This window comes from Calonectris borealis, chromosome 1 (assembly GCF_964195595.1).
Source record: "Calonectris borealis chromosome 1, bCalBor7.hap1.2, whole genome shotgun sequence".
NCBI classification, from domain to species: domain Eukaryota; kingdom Metazoa; phylum Chordata; class Aves; order Procellariiformes; family Procellariidae; genus Calonectris; species Calonectris borealis.
The window spans coordinates 202,175,835-202,194,761 of NC_134312.1; the positions used below are offsets into that span (position 1 = coordinate 202,175,835).

The window sequence follows — 18,927 nt, forward strand, 5'->3', positions numbered from 1 at the left end:
AGGTTTCAAAAGAACACTGTCCTTATGTGCACACACCTCACCACAATAAAAATAAATTAAAAAAACCAACCAAACAAAACCAAACAAAAACCATACCAAAGGTTCCTTTTATATCTGCATATAGAGGGAGTGAAAGGAAATGAGCTGGTGATGGGTAAGATTAGCCACCACTGCAAGAGTCCCTTATTGCTTGCCCAGTGACACTTCTGCAGTGCACTGAAAGCAAGCAGAAGAAAGGGATAAAAGCCAGATTTGCAATCAGAAGGCAGAAGAAAAACATACTAACCACACATTTTGTTCTTGACTGTTTTGAAATACTAGTAAAGGTAATTGTATAGCTAGGCATATAAAATCACTAAAAGCATCACCAGACTCAGCAGCACTGTAAATTACCTAAGGTAACATAACCACTGACTGAAAAGCATGTTGATTACCAGGAACTTCAGGTGCTACATCACAACAAAGTTGTTTTGGGTTTTTTTTTGAAGTATTTTTTTGCTTACAAAAAATATCTCCTAGCTCATCTTTTAGTACAATATTACAGAGCACTACTAACTCAACAGAAAATTATTTTGAAGGTCACCTTTTTGTTAACGAATTTCCATATTTGAAAAGCATTCCGCATTAAATTATAGTTTATTTCAATTTCTTTTAAGCATAAAGTATTTGCTTTTTACTTGTCCCTCCTATTGCATCTATTCTTTCAATACAACTGGTGCATATCAATTACGTATTTAAAAAAAAAAATTTAAAAAGAGCGTACAAAGCTGTTGTATGGAACAAAGTATGTGTGATACTATGCAACAGAGTTCTGTAATACTAACAGTTATTGGCAGTCATCTTTTAAAACTTGGGCTGTTCATTCGTATTCTTAGTTACCTCAGTAAAATATTAAGATTGCATTGTTTCCTAAGTTTTCTCATTTATGTATGCACATATAAGTCAATTACACATACAGAGATCAAACCTTTGCTTTTGTTACACATTCATATTCATTTTTTCCAGCAGAAAATCTGCAGAGATGTGTGCAAGGTAATGCTTACTAACAAAAGAAATAATTGGCAAAGATGCTTCTTTAATTCATCAGGAATCATGAGTATCACCTGTTACATATTCATTAAAATATTCGTAAGTCCCTGAAATTGTTAAGGACTTGGACATGAACATTTATCATCCACAGCTGAACAACAGAAACTCATTATTTCTCCCCTCTTGCTTCAAATTTATATCAGCCAGTCAGGAAAAAGAAATCTTGTGACTTAACTTCACATTACTCAGGCCGGTCAGGAGAACGGGATTCAGTGGCACTCACCTTGCTATTTTCATTCTGCTCAAGGGTTATAACCTCTCTCTTTTTTTATATCAGACAAGTTGGCCCATGTATTTTGCAATCTAGTTCCACAGAAACTTTGCACAAAGACTTTCAGTTTGAACATGGCATTGAGATGAAAACATTTCTGCAATCACATAGTCTCCCTCTGAGGCATAAGGAGATTCTTCTTATGCAAACTCAACATTTTGAAAAAATTCAGCAAAATTTCTGTGCTGGAGGTTTTGGAAACCTCATTGCCTTCAACGCTCCACACTGTACCAAGTCAACAACGATCACCCTCTACTGTACTGTAGTCGTTTTGGAAACACACATCAGATGAGCGCAGGTTCCTCTAGGGCTTTTGTCCCGTTTCTCGACAGAATACGTCCAATTCAACTTCTAGTTGTCTCTGTTACAAGATGTAATGACAACTTCCTCTCTTCGTAAAGAAGGCTGAATGGCTGGTGGAGCTCAGGTAAACATGTTAGGCTAAGAGAAGCTTAAAATGAAGAAATTGATGTACCTTTTTAAGAAAACAGACACTTAAAGGACTCAAATGTTCAGAAGAGTAGAATGATGTCTCATTTCTACCAGGTGTTAGGCACTCAGGTGAAAATTATCTATTACCATGAGATAAAAAGGGAGAACTGAAAACCATACCATGATACCACGAAAACCTGCACATACATAAAAAAATGTATTTTCCAAGATTTAATTTATAGAATATATATTTATTATGGTATTTAATTTATATCTAATTTAATAGTTTTTTTTTTAATCAAATTAAATTGTCTGGAGTTGCAATTTTTATATTCAACCCTTTAAGCAATTTATCAGTTCCTAGCAACCAGGCTGAAGGGGGAGAATTGTTTTGGCCCTATCAATTCTGTCCATAGTACTTTATAAAGCACAGTGGGGGAGTATTTCTGATCAGCTAAAAACAAAACCTTTAAGGTTTGTTTAGAAGTTGATCAGACTTGATTTGAGTCCATCAATAGTCATACTTACACAATATTCAGCTCCCTTTAGCTTTTGCTAATAATATAGCCTCTCCCAGTAACTGGTGTTTGTGATTTTAATGCTAAGAAAAGGTAAGCTTTAAATACTGCTAGGAAGTTATGGTACAACTTTTAAAAATTTAGCATACTACAGCTCATATAAAAGGATATTTAAAAACATAATCCCTTTCGTGATCTGACCACATTCCAAATGTTACTAATTTTCTTCTTTTCAACAATTATTTTTCAGATAAAAATGGGAGTTGTTTCTGCATTATATTTATGATGGAAACATTCACAAACAGAGAGGCTTTGTAGCATTTCCTGTAAAACATTTTAGTTTGAATTCACCTGATTGCCTCCCAGGTTTTATTTTTTCATAGCCTGTACCCCCAACCCACAACACTGTGTCCCCAGCTGATGCATGGTTGCTCTGATATTTCATCATCTACATTGCCCCAAAGGAATACAGCTATTCTGGCAGTTCACAAATAGAAATACAGCCTTTGATGTAGCTGGGGTGTTTGATCGAACAGTTGCTTTGAAGATCAAGACCAAAGCCTTAGACGATACTGAAGACTGGGAGACAGTGGAGCAAACCAAGTGCTGATCTGACATACAAAGAGATGCCTAAACCATGCCGAAATTGGACAACTACACTCCCTACTATCTAACGCTCATCAATAGCCTTCAAATCCAAACACAGAAAGCATCACTTCCACCGAGGGAAGGATCTTGCAAGCTAAGAGGGGAAAGGCCACCTTTCGACCACATTTCTAAGATGTGTGCCGTGGTGTTTAAGGTTAACCTTCATGAACTGTGACCAAGTCATGTAAGCTTTCTTCCTGTTGCTGTCTACCCTTTGTCATCTGCATCAACATTGAACATTAATTCTAATAGGTGACATACGCATCCATTCCACAATTGGTTTTGCTACTCCTCCTAGGCTTGTTTCTTCTTATGGGTAAGTAGGAAGTGATATACAAAAATGTGGGAAGAGCAGAGAACAGATCGTTGTTGCAGGACTTTCTGTTCTCTTGGTCTGAAGCACACAGATGCGTTCAAAGAACACCACAGAAAGGAGGTGATGTGGACACAAACAGGATCAGCTATTTCAGAAGGACTGGCCGAGTTCCATGGGTCTCACCAGAAAGGCTGATAACCAAGAACTGGAGAAATCAAGGTTGCAGGTTAGTCAGACAGACATAGTCTTTGCACTGAGATGATCTAACTGATATTCAGGCTCTGGGAGGAGCTAGCCATAGCTCCTGGTTTTCGCACCATTTATAGAATATCGTTCTTGGTTTTCAGTAGAAGGGACAGATAACTCTTAGCTTCATCTTCAAAGCGTTCACCCTTCCCAATCACTAGCAGTCACACAAAGGTTCAATTTCATCCAGTCATTCTTTATTTCTTTTTAAGCAATTTGCCATCTTAAATAATACAATTAGCCTAGTTTAGCCCACAGAATCTTGCTTTTACCAGTGGTCTCAAATAATGTACACGAAAATACTTAATTTTCTTTCTTGGCATTCCTAAATGCCCCACATTTTATGGTCAGTGAATGGGTAAGCCTGTGTTCCAAACTAGCACACACTGATGCATACAGACTGACATTCAAATCTTTGCTGTGTAACTATAGCAAAGCAATTTGTGCTGGAAATGGCTCCTGCCACAAGCACAGCTCAGAATGATTGAAAACACAAAAATCATAGAAATTTCCACACATTCACTTCTGGTTTTTTTATATTAGTAAAGCTTCTGTCGTTTTCATAGTAGTAAGTATATGTTTTATCTGTAGACTTGATCTCTACAAAGTTCTTATAGTCCATACCAGAATTAATAGCAACATAATGATACATATAGAGAAAGATAATATAATTTGGTAAGTTCACAATTACAAAATCATCTACCTCAAAATGAAATGCTGAGAACTTCTAAATCTATTCAAAGACTGTTTTTTTAATCTATTTGCTCTTATCTGCATTTAAATTATAATGGGTACATCTCACAACTAGACCTTATGCTTTTCATTTTTTTATTTGCTCTTATAAGACGCATGTGGAATACTTTTTGTAAAGACAAGATTTTTCAAGTTGTTACTAGCCACAATTATCAATGTGATTTTAACAAAAGGGCAAACTAATATAATTTTGGTGGGAAATGTCAGGATAAAACTACTATACTGTTAACTTAAATATAATTCATGTTACAGACATGAAAATACAACTTAAAAGATAGGTAGCACCGGAAGCAAAATATACACTGGAATATAATAAAGTCTGACAAACAGAAGAGTTTAACCTACTGCATATATTCTTGATTTTAGAGATTGCTTGTACACAGATTTCACAGGAGTGCAAGCTAATAGTTCCAGTGTAATGAAACATGGGCATGAGCACACAGTTATTTTATTTGCCATAAAAGATCCTAGGATCTTCAGTACCATAAACAAAGTCTCAGGCATTTGAGTTAACAGAGTACTAGCTTCGTGTCTGGAAAAGTATAAAGGTTCCCGTGCCTGCCATGCCAGCAGCTAGACAGAGATGCTACCACGCACACTAAATCTCTGTCTGAAACAAAATTGATTTAAAGCATTTAATAATGCAAAGGCTTCAAACCAAAAAAGTCTAAACAATTTTTATTTTGAAATCTTTCTAATGATAGGTTGTTAGGTATCATTTTGCTTGCAAGTGAGCAAGTAGTATAGGAAAAAAAATTGGGGTTTATTTGCTGTGCCTTACAAAAAAAAATTAGTAAAAACGTCTGGGAGAACTAAACATGCCAACAGACATGTCCAAAAGTCTAAGGCCCTCTCAAAAAACCCAGAAAACCACAACGCAGAACACTGTTTTTAAACTTATATCCTTGGACTGTCTCTTTACACTCCCTTTCTCTCCACGTTTAGGTTCACAGCAGTCATGGCTGTCAGCTCAAATGCAGAAAGCAATTCTCCAAAGTAGTCTCCGTGTTCAAACATTTCAACACATCAGTCTTCTCCAGGGAACCTCAGCAGAGGCAGATGTCCACAGAGACAGTGCCTACACAAGGGAATTTTCTCTGTATCGCTTTCTGGCACTTTTGAATGAGCCTGAAGAAACTTCATCCTCTGCCGTGACACAGCAGAGGTGTCCCACCACCACCACTACTCACAGCAGAGACTGGGAGCAAAGACCACCCTTTGCCTCGTGACGTGTATTTTTCAAGAATGAACAGATCAACAGCAGCACTGACATGAAATAATCAGAATGGAAATCTCCTAAGTCATGTAATTCTGTAAACTGGTTAGTTCTGCTCTTTTTCTTGAAACAACTGATTTGTTTGCAGTACACGAGAAACAGCAACATTGGCATTAAGCACTTGTCCCACCACAGGACTTTCATGTTTTCACTGTACTGGTTAAGTCACGTACTCTAAAAGCTTGTACAAAATACATACGAAAAATAGAACATTTACAGGGAGAAAAATATGAATCGAATTAATTCCTTGCAGCGGAAGTTATTTTAACTGCTACTGGTGCTTCTGCATACAGAAGTGAGGAGAAGAAACCCAGAAGTAGCACTGCTGCTCACAGCAGACTCAACTGCTTGCTGTGAGAATAAAACCTTGTCTGCCTTCATTCAGGATCTATTTATCAGCAGCAATAGATACACATTTGTTCAAATATGCAAACAAGTAACCAGTAAATCAGAAAGCGCCTGACCGACGATGCACGCTTGCAGAGTCATTTATTATTAATTTTTTTGTTGTTGCCGAATCCACCTTCCCAAGCCATGAATCCCTTTTTACAAAATTTTGCAAAAGACAACTCCTGGCCCAAAGAGCCTAAGGGTTAGATAGAAGACACGAGAGAACAGCCGAATATAGCCTGATGAAGGACAAGGAAGCAAGCTGCCTGGGGAAGATTATGAGCAATGGGCATGACACAGAAGAAGACCTGCCTTCTCCTACTTCCACAGGCACTGCTGCAAAGGGGATCCTGGATGAAGAAATCAAAAAAGCGTCTGAGGTAGACTGGCAGCCATCCACCAGCAGTTTTTGCTAAGTGTGAGGAAAAGCTGAGGCCAAAAAAATATCAAGGTGGTGGCTGAAAAATAAGCAAGCGGGCAATATTCAGTGAGAACTAATCTCTTGATAGTAACTGATAGATGAGAGGCCATGAAAAGTGCTGAAAGTTAAGGGCCTGTGGAGACACATGAAGAGAAGTAACTTTGCAGCAGCATTTTGAATAGATACTAATGGAGCAAAATGGCATTCATAAAGGAGGGTGGAGAAGACACTGCAGAAGTCAAGACAGAAAATCATAATATCCCTTGATAATTTTATCTACGTGAACTAATAGGAAAGGCATGTATTAGAAACATCAGGTAGGAAGAACAAGAAAGATTTATATGAGGCAAGATCTTTTAGACCAACTAATTGAAAGAAACACAATTTTTCATGTCTAAAATAACATAAAGCAACTTCAAAGCAAAAAAAACCCAAATTAAGAATAATTGCTGAGAGTTAGTGTTCCTCCGGGAATTAAGATAAAATGTAATATTATGTGTGCAATAGCGCTGGGGAATGTTAGTACAGGGAGAAGCTACAGTAGGGTCCTCTTCAGGAAAGACAGAGCATGTAATATGTAATTTGTCATTTGTGGAAAATGAAGGGACAAAAGGAGGATTAAGAAGGATTTAGGTAAGCACCAGAAAATGACCATGGCAATGGTAAGGCATAGGCTCAAGTGAGAGACAGTGGTGATAGTCACAGTGACCGTGAAAGAAGACAGCAAAGAAGGTTGAACTTTTTTCTTGAGAATTGCCTGATCCATGAAAAGTCAGCTAAGATTTTAATTTGGACAGAAAGGTAGAGCTGGAGTAGAGAGACTGAGATACGACTCATTAGTACAGACACGAATTTGTATTCATGGACAGGATTTCTCCACAGATAGGAAGAGGAAAAAAGCAAAAGGCAAAGCTGTACAAAACATTGTCATAGAAGCAGACTGAAGACTGTGAGATTCCTGGAATTATGAAGGAGGAACTACTAGAGAAGTCAGACACCACAACAGAGGGTGGTCACGTCTGCAAACCCCCTAAAAATTGGAGCAGATATGGAAAGGCCAAGTGAACAACCAACAAGTGAAAGGAAGGCTGATTAATGTCAGGGCTCTCAGAGAAGAGGAGCTGTGTAAGAGGGCAATCAGAGAGCAGTTGCTGAAGAACAGGATGGATGATGTTTATTGAGTAGACCTGAAACATGTCTGCATGTGCAAATAAATAGAAGGGCATGAAGAAATACGGCAGCTTGAAAAGTACGAAAGGCCAGTGTGGAAGTGGGAATCAAAGATGAACGAGGAAGAACCGTAAGTCAAAGGTGAGAGGACCAAAGAGAGGAAGACTATCAAGACAAGATCTATGGATCTATGGAGGTGACAGAGTGATACCAAAGGGAACCATGATGGAGAGAAGAGCTGACTGAAGCTATTTAAAAAATGGGAAAGCGAAGGAAAGGGGAAGAGTAAGAAGGCAGGAGAACAGCACTGGAGCTGATTGAGAAGAAGGTAGAAAAACGGTAAAGAGGGAGAAGAGCTAGCAGCAGGTATAGAGGAATTAAATCAACAACAGCAAACAGAACTAGGGAACATGTGGCTAAACACCTGAAGGCACTTCTAGTGGCAAAGCCATGAATGTTTTGCCAAAGAATACAGAAGATGTTAAGAGTTTACATGGGCTCAAAAAGTAGGTAGGTAGGTAACAGCAGTAAAAATCTATCAAGGGATAGTAAGTACAGCAGTGCTGTGCCTGTACCCCTGAAAGTCCCTGAGCTGCAGGTCTCTTCAGCCAAGGAGTGTAACAAGATCACAGTTTGAAAACTACTCTGCAGGTAAGACTGCAGATTTTCCTGCTAGCCAACTAGAAAGAACTGCCAGAACTGACAGGGAGAAGGGAAGAAGGTCGCCCTCATTTCAGTATGTGGCCATTTATGGAAGCAATTTTTTTTCCACTACTATACTGTTTTCTATCAGGGGCTTTTAGGGCTTCTCGTACAAATATCGCAGTTTATTAAATGAATCTGGTGAAGAAGACTATCATCTCATTCTCAGCACAAGAACAAAATGTTTGAAACAATGCAGTGAGGGGAAAATTGAAACAACTTTCCATCAAAAGCCTAAGCCTGTGCCTAATTATATTCATTAAATGTATCAGTGATGATCATATGCAATGGTTCACTGAGGAACCCACACTGCACTACCTCTGTAGGACTACCTGTCTTTGGGTTTTGTACTGCTGCAAAAATGTTTTACGCTATTTCCGGTGACTGAGTAAAAACTTTTGGTTTTAGTAATTGAAATACAAGTGGTATACAAATACTAAGAGTAGAAGATGTGGCACTCATCTGTATATATGTAATTAGCATATTATAGATTTCTAACTGACTTCTTGCTACTCCTCGAAAGTCCATACTTGCAGCAAATCAGTCTCAAACATGCTGTAAGCATTGAAGGCATCTTTACAAATTTTAACCCGGGAAATTGCAATTTTCAGCTAAGGACATATTATACCTTACAGTTCATTCACTTGCCTGTTCATTTCAACAACATCTGAAAAATCTTTATACTGCATAAATAATGTATTATATCCATAACAACAGGATAGAGTACACTGTATGATTGATTACCTTGGCATTTAGCTCTTGTGGGAACAGCTTTTGTGAAACATGGCTCTATTGGACTCCCAGAAAATTACATTTTGGTAAAACCGTCTGAACGATCAAACTTCGGTATGGCTGGACATAATGTTATTAACATCGCACAGGCAGGTACAAACTTGAACTTTTCATACTGTACCAAAACAATGCTATTTTACATTTGTTTCTCGAGGAATCAGAGATAGGAAAGTCAGGGTGGATCAGTTTAAATCAGGGCTTTAAATCACTAATTATAATGCTGATTAAAATCAGCAAACTTTTAATTCACACAGTGGTTTACACAAGTAACCACTGCTACTTTTGTTTTTATTTCAGTATTCTGGAGCATGGTTGCTTTACACTGGACTTTACACAAAATTTGGTACTATTTTATGCTAACTATTTAAAGTCCCAATTTTTCCTTTTTCATTTTCCGTTTCCGTAATGATGTTAGCAAATGATAAAAGAGCCACCACTTATTTGCCAAGTGATTACTATGCATTTTTTAATCATGGTTAGTGTCAAGTTGACTCTTATTCCATCTGAAATTGAAACAGAATTCAGCCAGAATTTTAATTATTTTCTACGTATGTTATTTGAAAGTTATTAATTAATAATTTAAGTAGAACCATCTTAAATACAGCAGATACACGGAAGAAAAATTGATTTCATCCAAGCAGGTGCTGTATTGTAAATTTAACATTTATGAAGGTATACGTTCTCTGTTTCTAACAAAATTTACTACTACTGAGCATCCTATCTTATGAGATTTTGGAATGGCTAACAGCCTCAAACCTAGTTTATATTCACAGACTGAAAGAGGACAGTAAGAATAAACAAACAAATCCAGTTCCTCAAATTCTAATATGTTTTCCAACCTTTAACTGCACACTGAATTGAACTTATAAATATATCTAAATGAAGAAGATATTATTTCAGAACCAGGAAAGGATACAACTTGTTATGGAAACACAGTTAATTTTCCCAGTTAATGATTGTTCTCTAAATCACATCACTATCTGAAACTTTATCAGCAACTTTATTTCTTGAACTGTTCATTTTTAGGTTATTCTAGTAACTTTTTTCATAGATCATTCCTTAATACCTTCATTTTACCTACCATTTTTAAGTTCTCAAAAATAAAAGAATGTATCTAACAAATTAAAATATGTATTTAAATAACTGGTTTGGGCTTTTTACTAAGCTGTTGATTTTTAGCTGCCATGTTCTTAATAATTATAAGATGGTTCCCACCCCCCTTCCCCCAAATACTTGCAACATGCATACAAAATGTCAAGGAAAGGGAGAACAAGAGGGATAAATGTTAATCTCATTGATTTAAAAATAAATCACAGCATGCTTAGAAAGCTGTCAGGAAAAGTAATTTTAGCCTAACTTTACTGCTCATTATGAACTCCAGTGCAAACAACTCATTTGCTCTACTGACTTTTTGGCGTTATACAATCTGCTTGCAATTATGATTTGCCATACATTAGTAAATACTGGAAACAGAAGTAGCAAACTGAAAACAGGATCTACTGGCCTGAGTGTAGACATATTGCCAGTTCTCATTAATTCATTGGCCACACCCGATATAAAGGCGTAAGGCTTTTATTACCCTAATAGACCTCCACCAGCAACAGAATTTAGTACAGCTCCATGACACGCTTTCTCTATAGGTCACATTGATGAAAAGCACTATCTTCACTACAAAGAAAAATAAACACACCAAATAAAACATAAGCCTGACACTATGTAATATTCATGAGTTCATACAGTGTTATTCTGTAAAGTTTAGGCTTTAACTCTGCGTTATATCATGATTCTCCAGAATCTTTACTTGTTTTAAATTAATGAAATTAATTAATTCCAGATTTCAGATTTCCCGTAAAAAGCTCAAAGACATGAACTAGCTGAACTGCTGTAACAGTAACTTCTTGAGACTGACGGCAACTGGATGACTGGTTAATCTCACTACACTGATGATTTCAGTGTACCCACAGACAAATACTGTTAAGTGGTCTCTAACAGAGGAAAAACCCAGTGAATAGCCATGTTGCAAAAATCCAAAAACTGTGTCTCTCACCTTTCTAGCTGGGACATCTCCAATCCTGACACAGAAGCCTCTCTAACGCGCTGCAGTGCAGCTGTGTCAACAGAAAACATAAACACTTCCAGAAAAACAGGGCTGGTGGCCACCGATTCCATCCCCCTCCCCTGTGAATAAGGTACAATTCCATCATTCCTACCTTTGGTTTTGAAGCCTTTGGTAATGAGGATCCCACAGTCTCCTCACAAACTTATTCCAGTATTTAGATAATCTCACCATTGGAATGTATTTCTAGAGTCTATACTGAATCTCCCTGTTAGAAACCTGCTACTTTTTGCACCAGTCTGAGAACAGATTGCTCATTTACTTTTCAAGTATTTGACCTATTTCCTTAATTTCTCTCCTCTAGATCACATCAACTAACGTACAAGCCCACCAGCCTGGATACAGGTCTGAAGAATACATTTTTGGCCTGCTGAAAACTGAGATGCAGAGCTGTTGCTTGTCCTGCTCAAGGACAAAAAGACTCTGCAAGCCTACTTTCCGAATGGATCACCAGTTAAGAAAACAAACACATTTCCCAGCTGGTTTGGCTTCCAACCAGCAGACAAAGATAGACTGACTGATCAGTCCAACAAGTGCTCATGTTCTCATGTACGAGGAGAAACGTAGCAACTGGAGGAGGAGAGAGAAGGAAAGCGTGCCAGCAGAGTGTGGGAGAGGAGAACTGCTGCCGAGCAGTGCCCCATGCCAGGGGGTCGTCAGAGGTCCGTGTCAGCCACCCGCTTTAGCTGAGCTCTCCGGCTCGAGGTGGCACTGTCCACCCCCTCCAGTCTTCATGGAGCGCTGAGAGCCTTGACACAGCATAAAATACACAAAACAAATAATGGAGGAAGCTCCACATAATTTGTTTTCATATTGAACAAATTCAAACCATACAGTTATATCGTTAACAAAACCTTCACAGGGAGTTTGGTTTCTGTGCCACACACTCGACTCTGAAAACTGCGAGCAGCCCTAGGATCCAGGCTACCACGAGGTTCTGCTGGTCTTGGCTAATCCCACCACTGCAACACCCAACGCACAGGCACAGCCTCAGGGCGCTAAGCTACGCACCCCCGGCGAGCTGCTGAAGAAGCACACACGCCCTTTACTGCATCTCTGAGGTCCCTACGGGATTCCAACAGTAATCCACTCAATGCATCAGACTGTAGGATGACACTTCAACCCTTAATTTCTGTTTTTAACGCAAATCACCACTTCTTCAGAAAAACAAACAGACAAACCAACCCAACCAAACTCAGACTGATATAAGTGTTTTATCACTGGCAGAAATAAATGTGTAAAAATCTTTCCTAAACTGCTGAAGGGACATACAGGCTCTCCTGTGGCCACATTAGTACCTCCTAGAAACCCCTCCTCAAGATTTATTTGGGTCTGAGAAGCTACAAAGCCACGTAAAGGATCAATTAGCAGCCATTAGTGTTTACCATTTTGATTTCGACAAAAATCCAAAACCAGCAACCATAACATACCCTATACATAAAAATTATATTCAATTGCTACTTTCTCCACTAGCTGTCATGCAATGATTTAGATTTACATAATTCTTCAATTCTTGACCTAATACTTAAAATGATAGATGAAAACCAATCCTTTTTTTTCTTTTTCTTAGAAACCTTTTTCATCTGTTATGTTGAACAAAGACAAACACAAGAAAAAAAAAAGAACTGTGACTTTGAAACAATGTTAAACATTATCATCATTTTAGAGCCATAGCAGTATTTCTCCATCTGAGAAATGGCGGACCCTAAGTGCCTGGTCCTCTTTACATAAGTCACATATCAGTGCAGACGACACCAAGTTGGGCGGGAGTGTTGATCTGCTCGAGGGTAGGAAGGCTCTGCAGAGGGACCTGGACAGGCTGGATCCATGGGCTGAGGCCAACTGTATGAGGTTCAATAAGGCCAAGTGCCGGGTCCTGCACTTCGGCCACAACAACCCCATGCAACGCTACAGGCTTGGGGAAGAGTGGCTGGAAAGCTGCCCAGAGGAAAAGGACCTGGGGGTGCTGGTTGACAGCCGGCTGAACATGAGCCGGCAGTGTGCCCAGGTGGCCAAGAAGGCCAATGGCATCCTGGCCTGTATCAGAAATAGTGTGGCCAGCAGGAGCAGGGAGGTGATCGTGCCCCTGTACTCGGCACTGGTGAGGCCGCACCTCAAATACTGTGTTCAGTTTTGGGGCCCCCACTACAGGAAGGACATGGAGGTGCTGGAGCGTGTCCAGAGAAGGGCAACGAAGCTGGTGAAGGGCCTGGAGAACAAGTCTTATAAGGAACGGCTGAGGGAACTGGGGTTGTTTAGTCTGGAGAAGAGAAGGCTGAGGGGAGACCTCATCGCGCTCTACAACTACCTGGAAGGAGGTTGTAGTGAGGTGGGTGTTGGTCTCTTCTGCCAAGTAACTAGCGATAGGACGGGAGGAAATGTCCTCAAGTTGCGCCAGGGGAGGTTTAGACTGGACATCAGGAGAAATTTCTTTACTGAAAGAGTGGTCAGGCCTTGGAACAGGCTGCCCAGGGAGGTGGTTGAGTCACCATCCCTGGAAGTATTTAAAAGACGTGTAGATGAGGCACTTAGGGACATGGTGTAGTGGGCATGGTGGTGTTGGGTTGACGTTGGACACGATGATCTTAGAGGTCTTTTCCAACCTTAATGATTCTATGATTCTATGATTCTATGATCTTTGCATGGGGAATATTTTATCTTGAAAATAGTATTTTTGCCTTCTTCAGGACTACTATTCTTCACAACAGACAAGTTTAGGATTTCAGCTTTATGAAGTAACTAAAATGATTTCTGCCGCAGTAGAGCTGCCTGATTATAAAATTGAGTTGTGATTTGATTCCATCCACAAACCTATCTCCTCACGCATATAACTTAAATGTGTTACGCTTCCTTTTTAAGTTCTTGCAATTTCACAAGATTTTGAGGATAAAATTTACTGACCTATTGAAAATAAATAAATCATTTGTTATATCACATTCTGCTTGGCATACAATATTAGCGCAGAGAACATTTGCTAGAGGTACTGCTAAGTGAAAATCCTTGTTACATTATGCATGACTTCCCAAAGCACTGAGTACATAATATCCATCACGAAATTCAGAATATATGACTAAATTTAGAAAGAGGTACATCCAGACCTGTGATCAGCATTCTGACATCTCCAGTTATGAGTTTTAAACTTGCTTTTTGTATTAAGTCTATTTTTATTAAATAGGCACAGAATCATATTTTACACATTATGCATAACTATAAAAAGATAAAAAAGTTATTTGTAAATGCCTTTTCTTAAAGGGACTTCATAATTCAAGTCACTGTTCCATAACTCCTCTCCACAGTTGTGATGAAGAGGCATCACCACTGAACGTAATCTACCTCTTTGAGGGCTTCAGCCACCTCACTGGCAATCCGTTTCAGCACCCCAAATACTACTTCCTGATAAATGAGATTGTTGGATGATACAGGGCATGGATTACTTTTTTGTCAGGAAGTAAATTATCAAAAAATAAAACCAAAGAGATTCTTGGACATCTCTGATGCATCAGATTAACCCTCGGATTCCACAATTCCTGTCCTTTGGTACTGAGGATCTCTCACCTCTAAGGAGATGAGGTCTCACTCTCTCTGTATTTCTCCATGTGATACATCATATTTAAAGAATCTCCGCAACTCCCTATCATCACAAATAAGAAACACAAAGATGCACCTAGATGAAGCTCAGAAGGTTGAAGTCCTAAATGCCCTAAATATCTCCTCTCTCTCGGAAGCTGTGTCTCCCAGAGCAGAGACAGCAGAACTGCATGGCAGCAGACCTGTGAGCTATCAGTTTACTGCCCTGCATATGGAAGCCACACGACCTTGATTCTGGATTGTGCCATGGGTTGTGGTGTAATTCACAGCTGGTTCAGGTTCATCTCAGCCACTTCTACTGTGAAGGCAGAAACTGCCAAGAGAAAGGTGGTTCCCCTCCAGTCGCAGGCAGGAGAAACTCTCTCAGCAGGCTAATCCCACTCGTGTTCCCAGGTCTTCCCCACTGCATTTTCTCTGACAAGCAATCCACCTTGTAGCTATGGAGTCCTATCACTTAACCCAAGAATACCACATGGACTATAAGCATGCAGTTCTGAGCATTACACACTGTGTCAACTTGCACACAGTCACTCATTAGAAGTGCTTGTATCTTTGCCAGACAGGAAAAGCTGGCAATGCCTGTTAAATCTAGGATCTCAGCCTCGTGAGCATGAAGGACCGCTCACCCAACAAAAAACAGCAGCAAATTTATCAAGTGTTGTCCCTCTAAATATCCCACTCGCAAAATGAACAGTTTTCAAATGATTCTCAGGCAAGAAATGAAACTAGAATAACTAGCACATCAAATTACCAAAACAAGAAGGGAAGCCCAGCTTAAAGGAATTGCTATTTTGAGCTTCAGGAAACCTATGAGAATGTTATGCTGACACCGTGACACAAAAGAGGGGTGGTTTTGTGGTTGGTTTGGGGTTTTTTTTGTCATTACAATGCTTTTCTTCAAAGGTTACTCTTTCTACATTTGCCAAGAAACAGTTTTTATTAATAGAGCCTAGTGCTATAGAATTCACCTTTTGACCTGGATAAATGTCTTTTCAGAACAGTCCAAATCGAAATTCCTTAGAATCAGCATGTTTATATTTACAAATTCTACATCACTTCCTCTTTGATACCAATCAAATGCACAAACATAGATTTACTGGCTAACCAGTATTAAGTAGAAGCTGAAAGTAACTCTCTCTTGGAAAAATGGCTTTATTAAAAGACCAGAAAGCTATTTTCCTTCTGGAGAGAAACCTACTTAGTATCCAAGAGAAGAAACTAACAACTTCTGATTTATCTGAGCACCTTCTGATTTAGCTGAGCAACTTCACTCCATTTCCTGAAGATCGGACAGCTAGAATGCAGCACCTGCTAATGTTTCAGTACTAATTCAGCACAAATTGTGCTTTAAACTGCCTTTTTGTAATCTCTGAAGTAATCTGTACTACCAGAAAATTCTGATTTTACATGTATATTTCCTCTTGCTTTTCAGACTGGTAAATAGCCAGAGGTTGGGCATGGCCATGTACTGGTACAAAGAATTTCCAACACTTTTTGTGTGCATTGAGTTGTGCAAAACAAGCATCTTGCAACAGATGACAGTCACAGGCAAACAAAATATACAGCGCTTATTACAAGTTTCCAAGAAGTCAAGATTTTGTGCAGAAAATAACCTGGAAGATAAGTCTTTTCGTAGTATTTCTTGACTACATCATTCCTATAACAAACATTGTGTGCACATGCTGATGAAATGCTGCATATACGTAAACAGCACAAATAAGAGAAGGTAAAATGTTTTAAAGATGTGTGTGGATAAACTGAGAACTACCATCAAATAATTAGCATAAGAAGAAATTCAAATATTGGAAAGCTATTTTGGTTCTAACTTTGCTGTTTGTGCTTCACTGCTAAAATGTGGTTAAATTCATTTTATCGCAGGCATGCAGCGTACTGCATTTTCAAGATCAATTAATTTCATTTTGTAAATGTGAAATACCTAGAATTTCAATCTAGAATTTTCCTGGAGATAATTTTGGACAACCAGTTTGTCAAATTTGGTCTTAACTTTATTTTCTTATTTCTCCTCACCTTTTCAATCTACTCACTGCTTTTGATATGGCTTGCATAATACACACTACAGTCACTTTCATTTTGTTAAAGAACACTTATTTGGAAATGAAGATGCACCAAATTATATTCCATAGCGTTTGGAAAGAATGAGAAGTGAACAATAAACCTCCTGCATGCTAAATAGAGCCGCTGACTGCAAGACATACAAGAACCACTGTGCCAAAATGTTCTTGCTGCTGTTTCACTGACATCTCTGAATTTGAACAAATGTGGCTCATTAAGCTGAGGCGGAATAAAGACAAAACTGAAATGGAGATTTTCCAAAGTGCTCCACTTGCAGGTACATTATTTATTAATTTTATCTTCTTTCCAATATAGGTAGAATAGCAAGAACCAATGTATTGCATATGCTGTAGTAAGTCTGAACAGGTTTCAGCAGATCAGCCTTAAATCTCTGGTTTCTTCAAGAAGTGTAAAAGAGTTAAATGAATGGCCTGAACAGAGTAATTCTCCAGATGGGTAAAACTGGCATTTTAGAGGAAAAAATAAGAGTCATCATGGCACATTTGTACAAAATGTAGTTGAGAACAGTTAATTCTGGAATCTTTCCAACACCGAGAGGATGCTGACTTTTTTTTTCAACTGAATGGTGATTTGAGTGCAGCAATAGTGTTATCCTGTGTGAATGTTCAACTCTCTGTACCTTATTGATATTGTGATTTAAAAATATATACATATATTTACAACACAATTCTGTTGCGGTTTAACCTGGCAGGCAGCTAAACACCACAGAGCCGCTTGCTCACTCCCCCCACAATGAGATGAGGGAGAGAATCGGAAGAGTAAAAGTGAGAAAAATCATGTGTTGAGATAAAGACAGTTTAATAGGTTGTCCTGGTTTCGGCTAGGATAGAGTTAATTTTCTTTCCAGTAGCTGGTATAGTGCTGTGTTTTGGATTTAGTATGACAAGAATGTTGATAACACACTGATGTTTTCAGTTGTTGCTAAGTACCCTGCTAGTCAAGGACTCTTCAGGGGCTGGGAGGGAGCATAGCCGGGACAGCTGGCCCAGCTGGCCAACGGGGTATTCCATACCATATGACGTCATGCTTGGTATATAAAGCTGGGGAATAAGAAGGAGAGGGGAATGTTCGGAGTGGTGGCGTTTGTCTTCCCAAGTCACCGTCACGTGTGATGGAGCCCTGCTTTCCTGGAGATGGCTGAACACCTGCCTGCCGATGGGAAGCAGTGAATGAATTCCTTGTTTTGCTTTGCTTGCGTGCGCGGCTTTTGCTTTCCCTATTAAACTGTCTTTATCTCAACCCACGAGTTTTCTCACTTTTACTCTTCCGATTCTCTCCCCCATCCCACCAGGGGGGAAGTGAGCGAGCGGCTGCGTGGGGCTTAGTTGCTGGCTGGGGTTAAACCACGACATACTAGCTTCTATGAAGAAAATTAACTCTATCCCAGCCAAAACCAGGACAAATTCATACTGAAGAATACCCATTTTTGAGAGAGACCTAACGCTCATTATTTTTCTCACGTTTACCGACAAAGGATTAAACAGGAATTGCTCAATGCAGGTACACACACACAGGCTGGGATTGCTATGAATAATATCAAGCATTGGAGAGAGAGGGTCAAATGAGGTTCACACTGTTTCAAAAATCATGGCCTATGAACAGCATACTAGTTGCTCACAGATGCCATTCGGAAGCCTGATGTTCCCTCCTCCTTTGCACACTGACCAGATGAATTTTCCACAATTTAAAGAACTGGCTAACAAAAAGTGAGCTGCACGTATACTGAGCCCTTTCATGCTTTTGTAGTTCAACGAATGTTTCGCTAACCTCTCCAAAATTATTGTTACTAATTTGCTTGTCCATTTAACAAAAACAATGCATGTTGGTATATGACATTTTCAAGATTTCTTTTTTGCTTTTAATTATCTGTTCTATTATTCTTTTCATTTCAACTCATTTCTGTTTAGTCTGTTGATAAGAGCAGTGAATTACTCTGTCATATATCAGGTATTTAGAGAACATTTGCATAGCTATACCAATTAGATGTTTTCCTATAGTCAGGAATTTATAATATTTAATGCATGTATACAAAAGAAAATCCAGTAGACTACACTGGAAGGGCTGAAAGACTGATTATGTCAATGAATTCACACATAAGAAACAAA

The 18,927-nt window shown here is 38.9% G+C and overlaps 1 protein-coding gene across 2 annotated transcripts in view; it reads right to left on the bottom strand.

Moving 5' to 3' along the window:
* Positions 1-18,927, bottom strand: part of DDX10 (DEAD-box helicase 10) — a 213,525-nt gene that overhangs the window by 18,131 nt on the left and 176,467 nt on the right. The window contains exon 17 of one of the 2 annotated variants that reach the window (XM_075140026.1): positions 11,731-11,889. The exons of the other annotated variant lie outside the window; for it this stretch is intronic. Within the exon in view, the coding sequence (XP_074996127.1) occupies positions 11,872-11,889 (18 nt within the window). The 3' untranslated portion in view covers positions 11,731-11,871. Of the gene's footprint in view, positions 1-11,730; positions 11,890-18,927 lie in introns of those variants that run through there. 2 annotated transcript variants of the gene reach the window in all.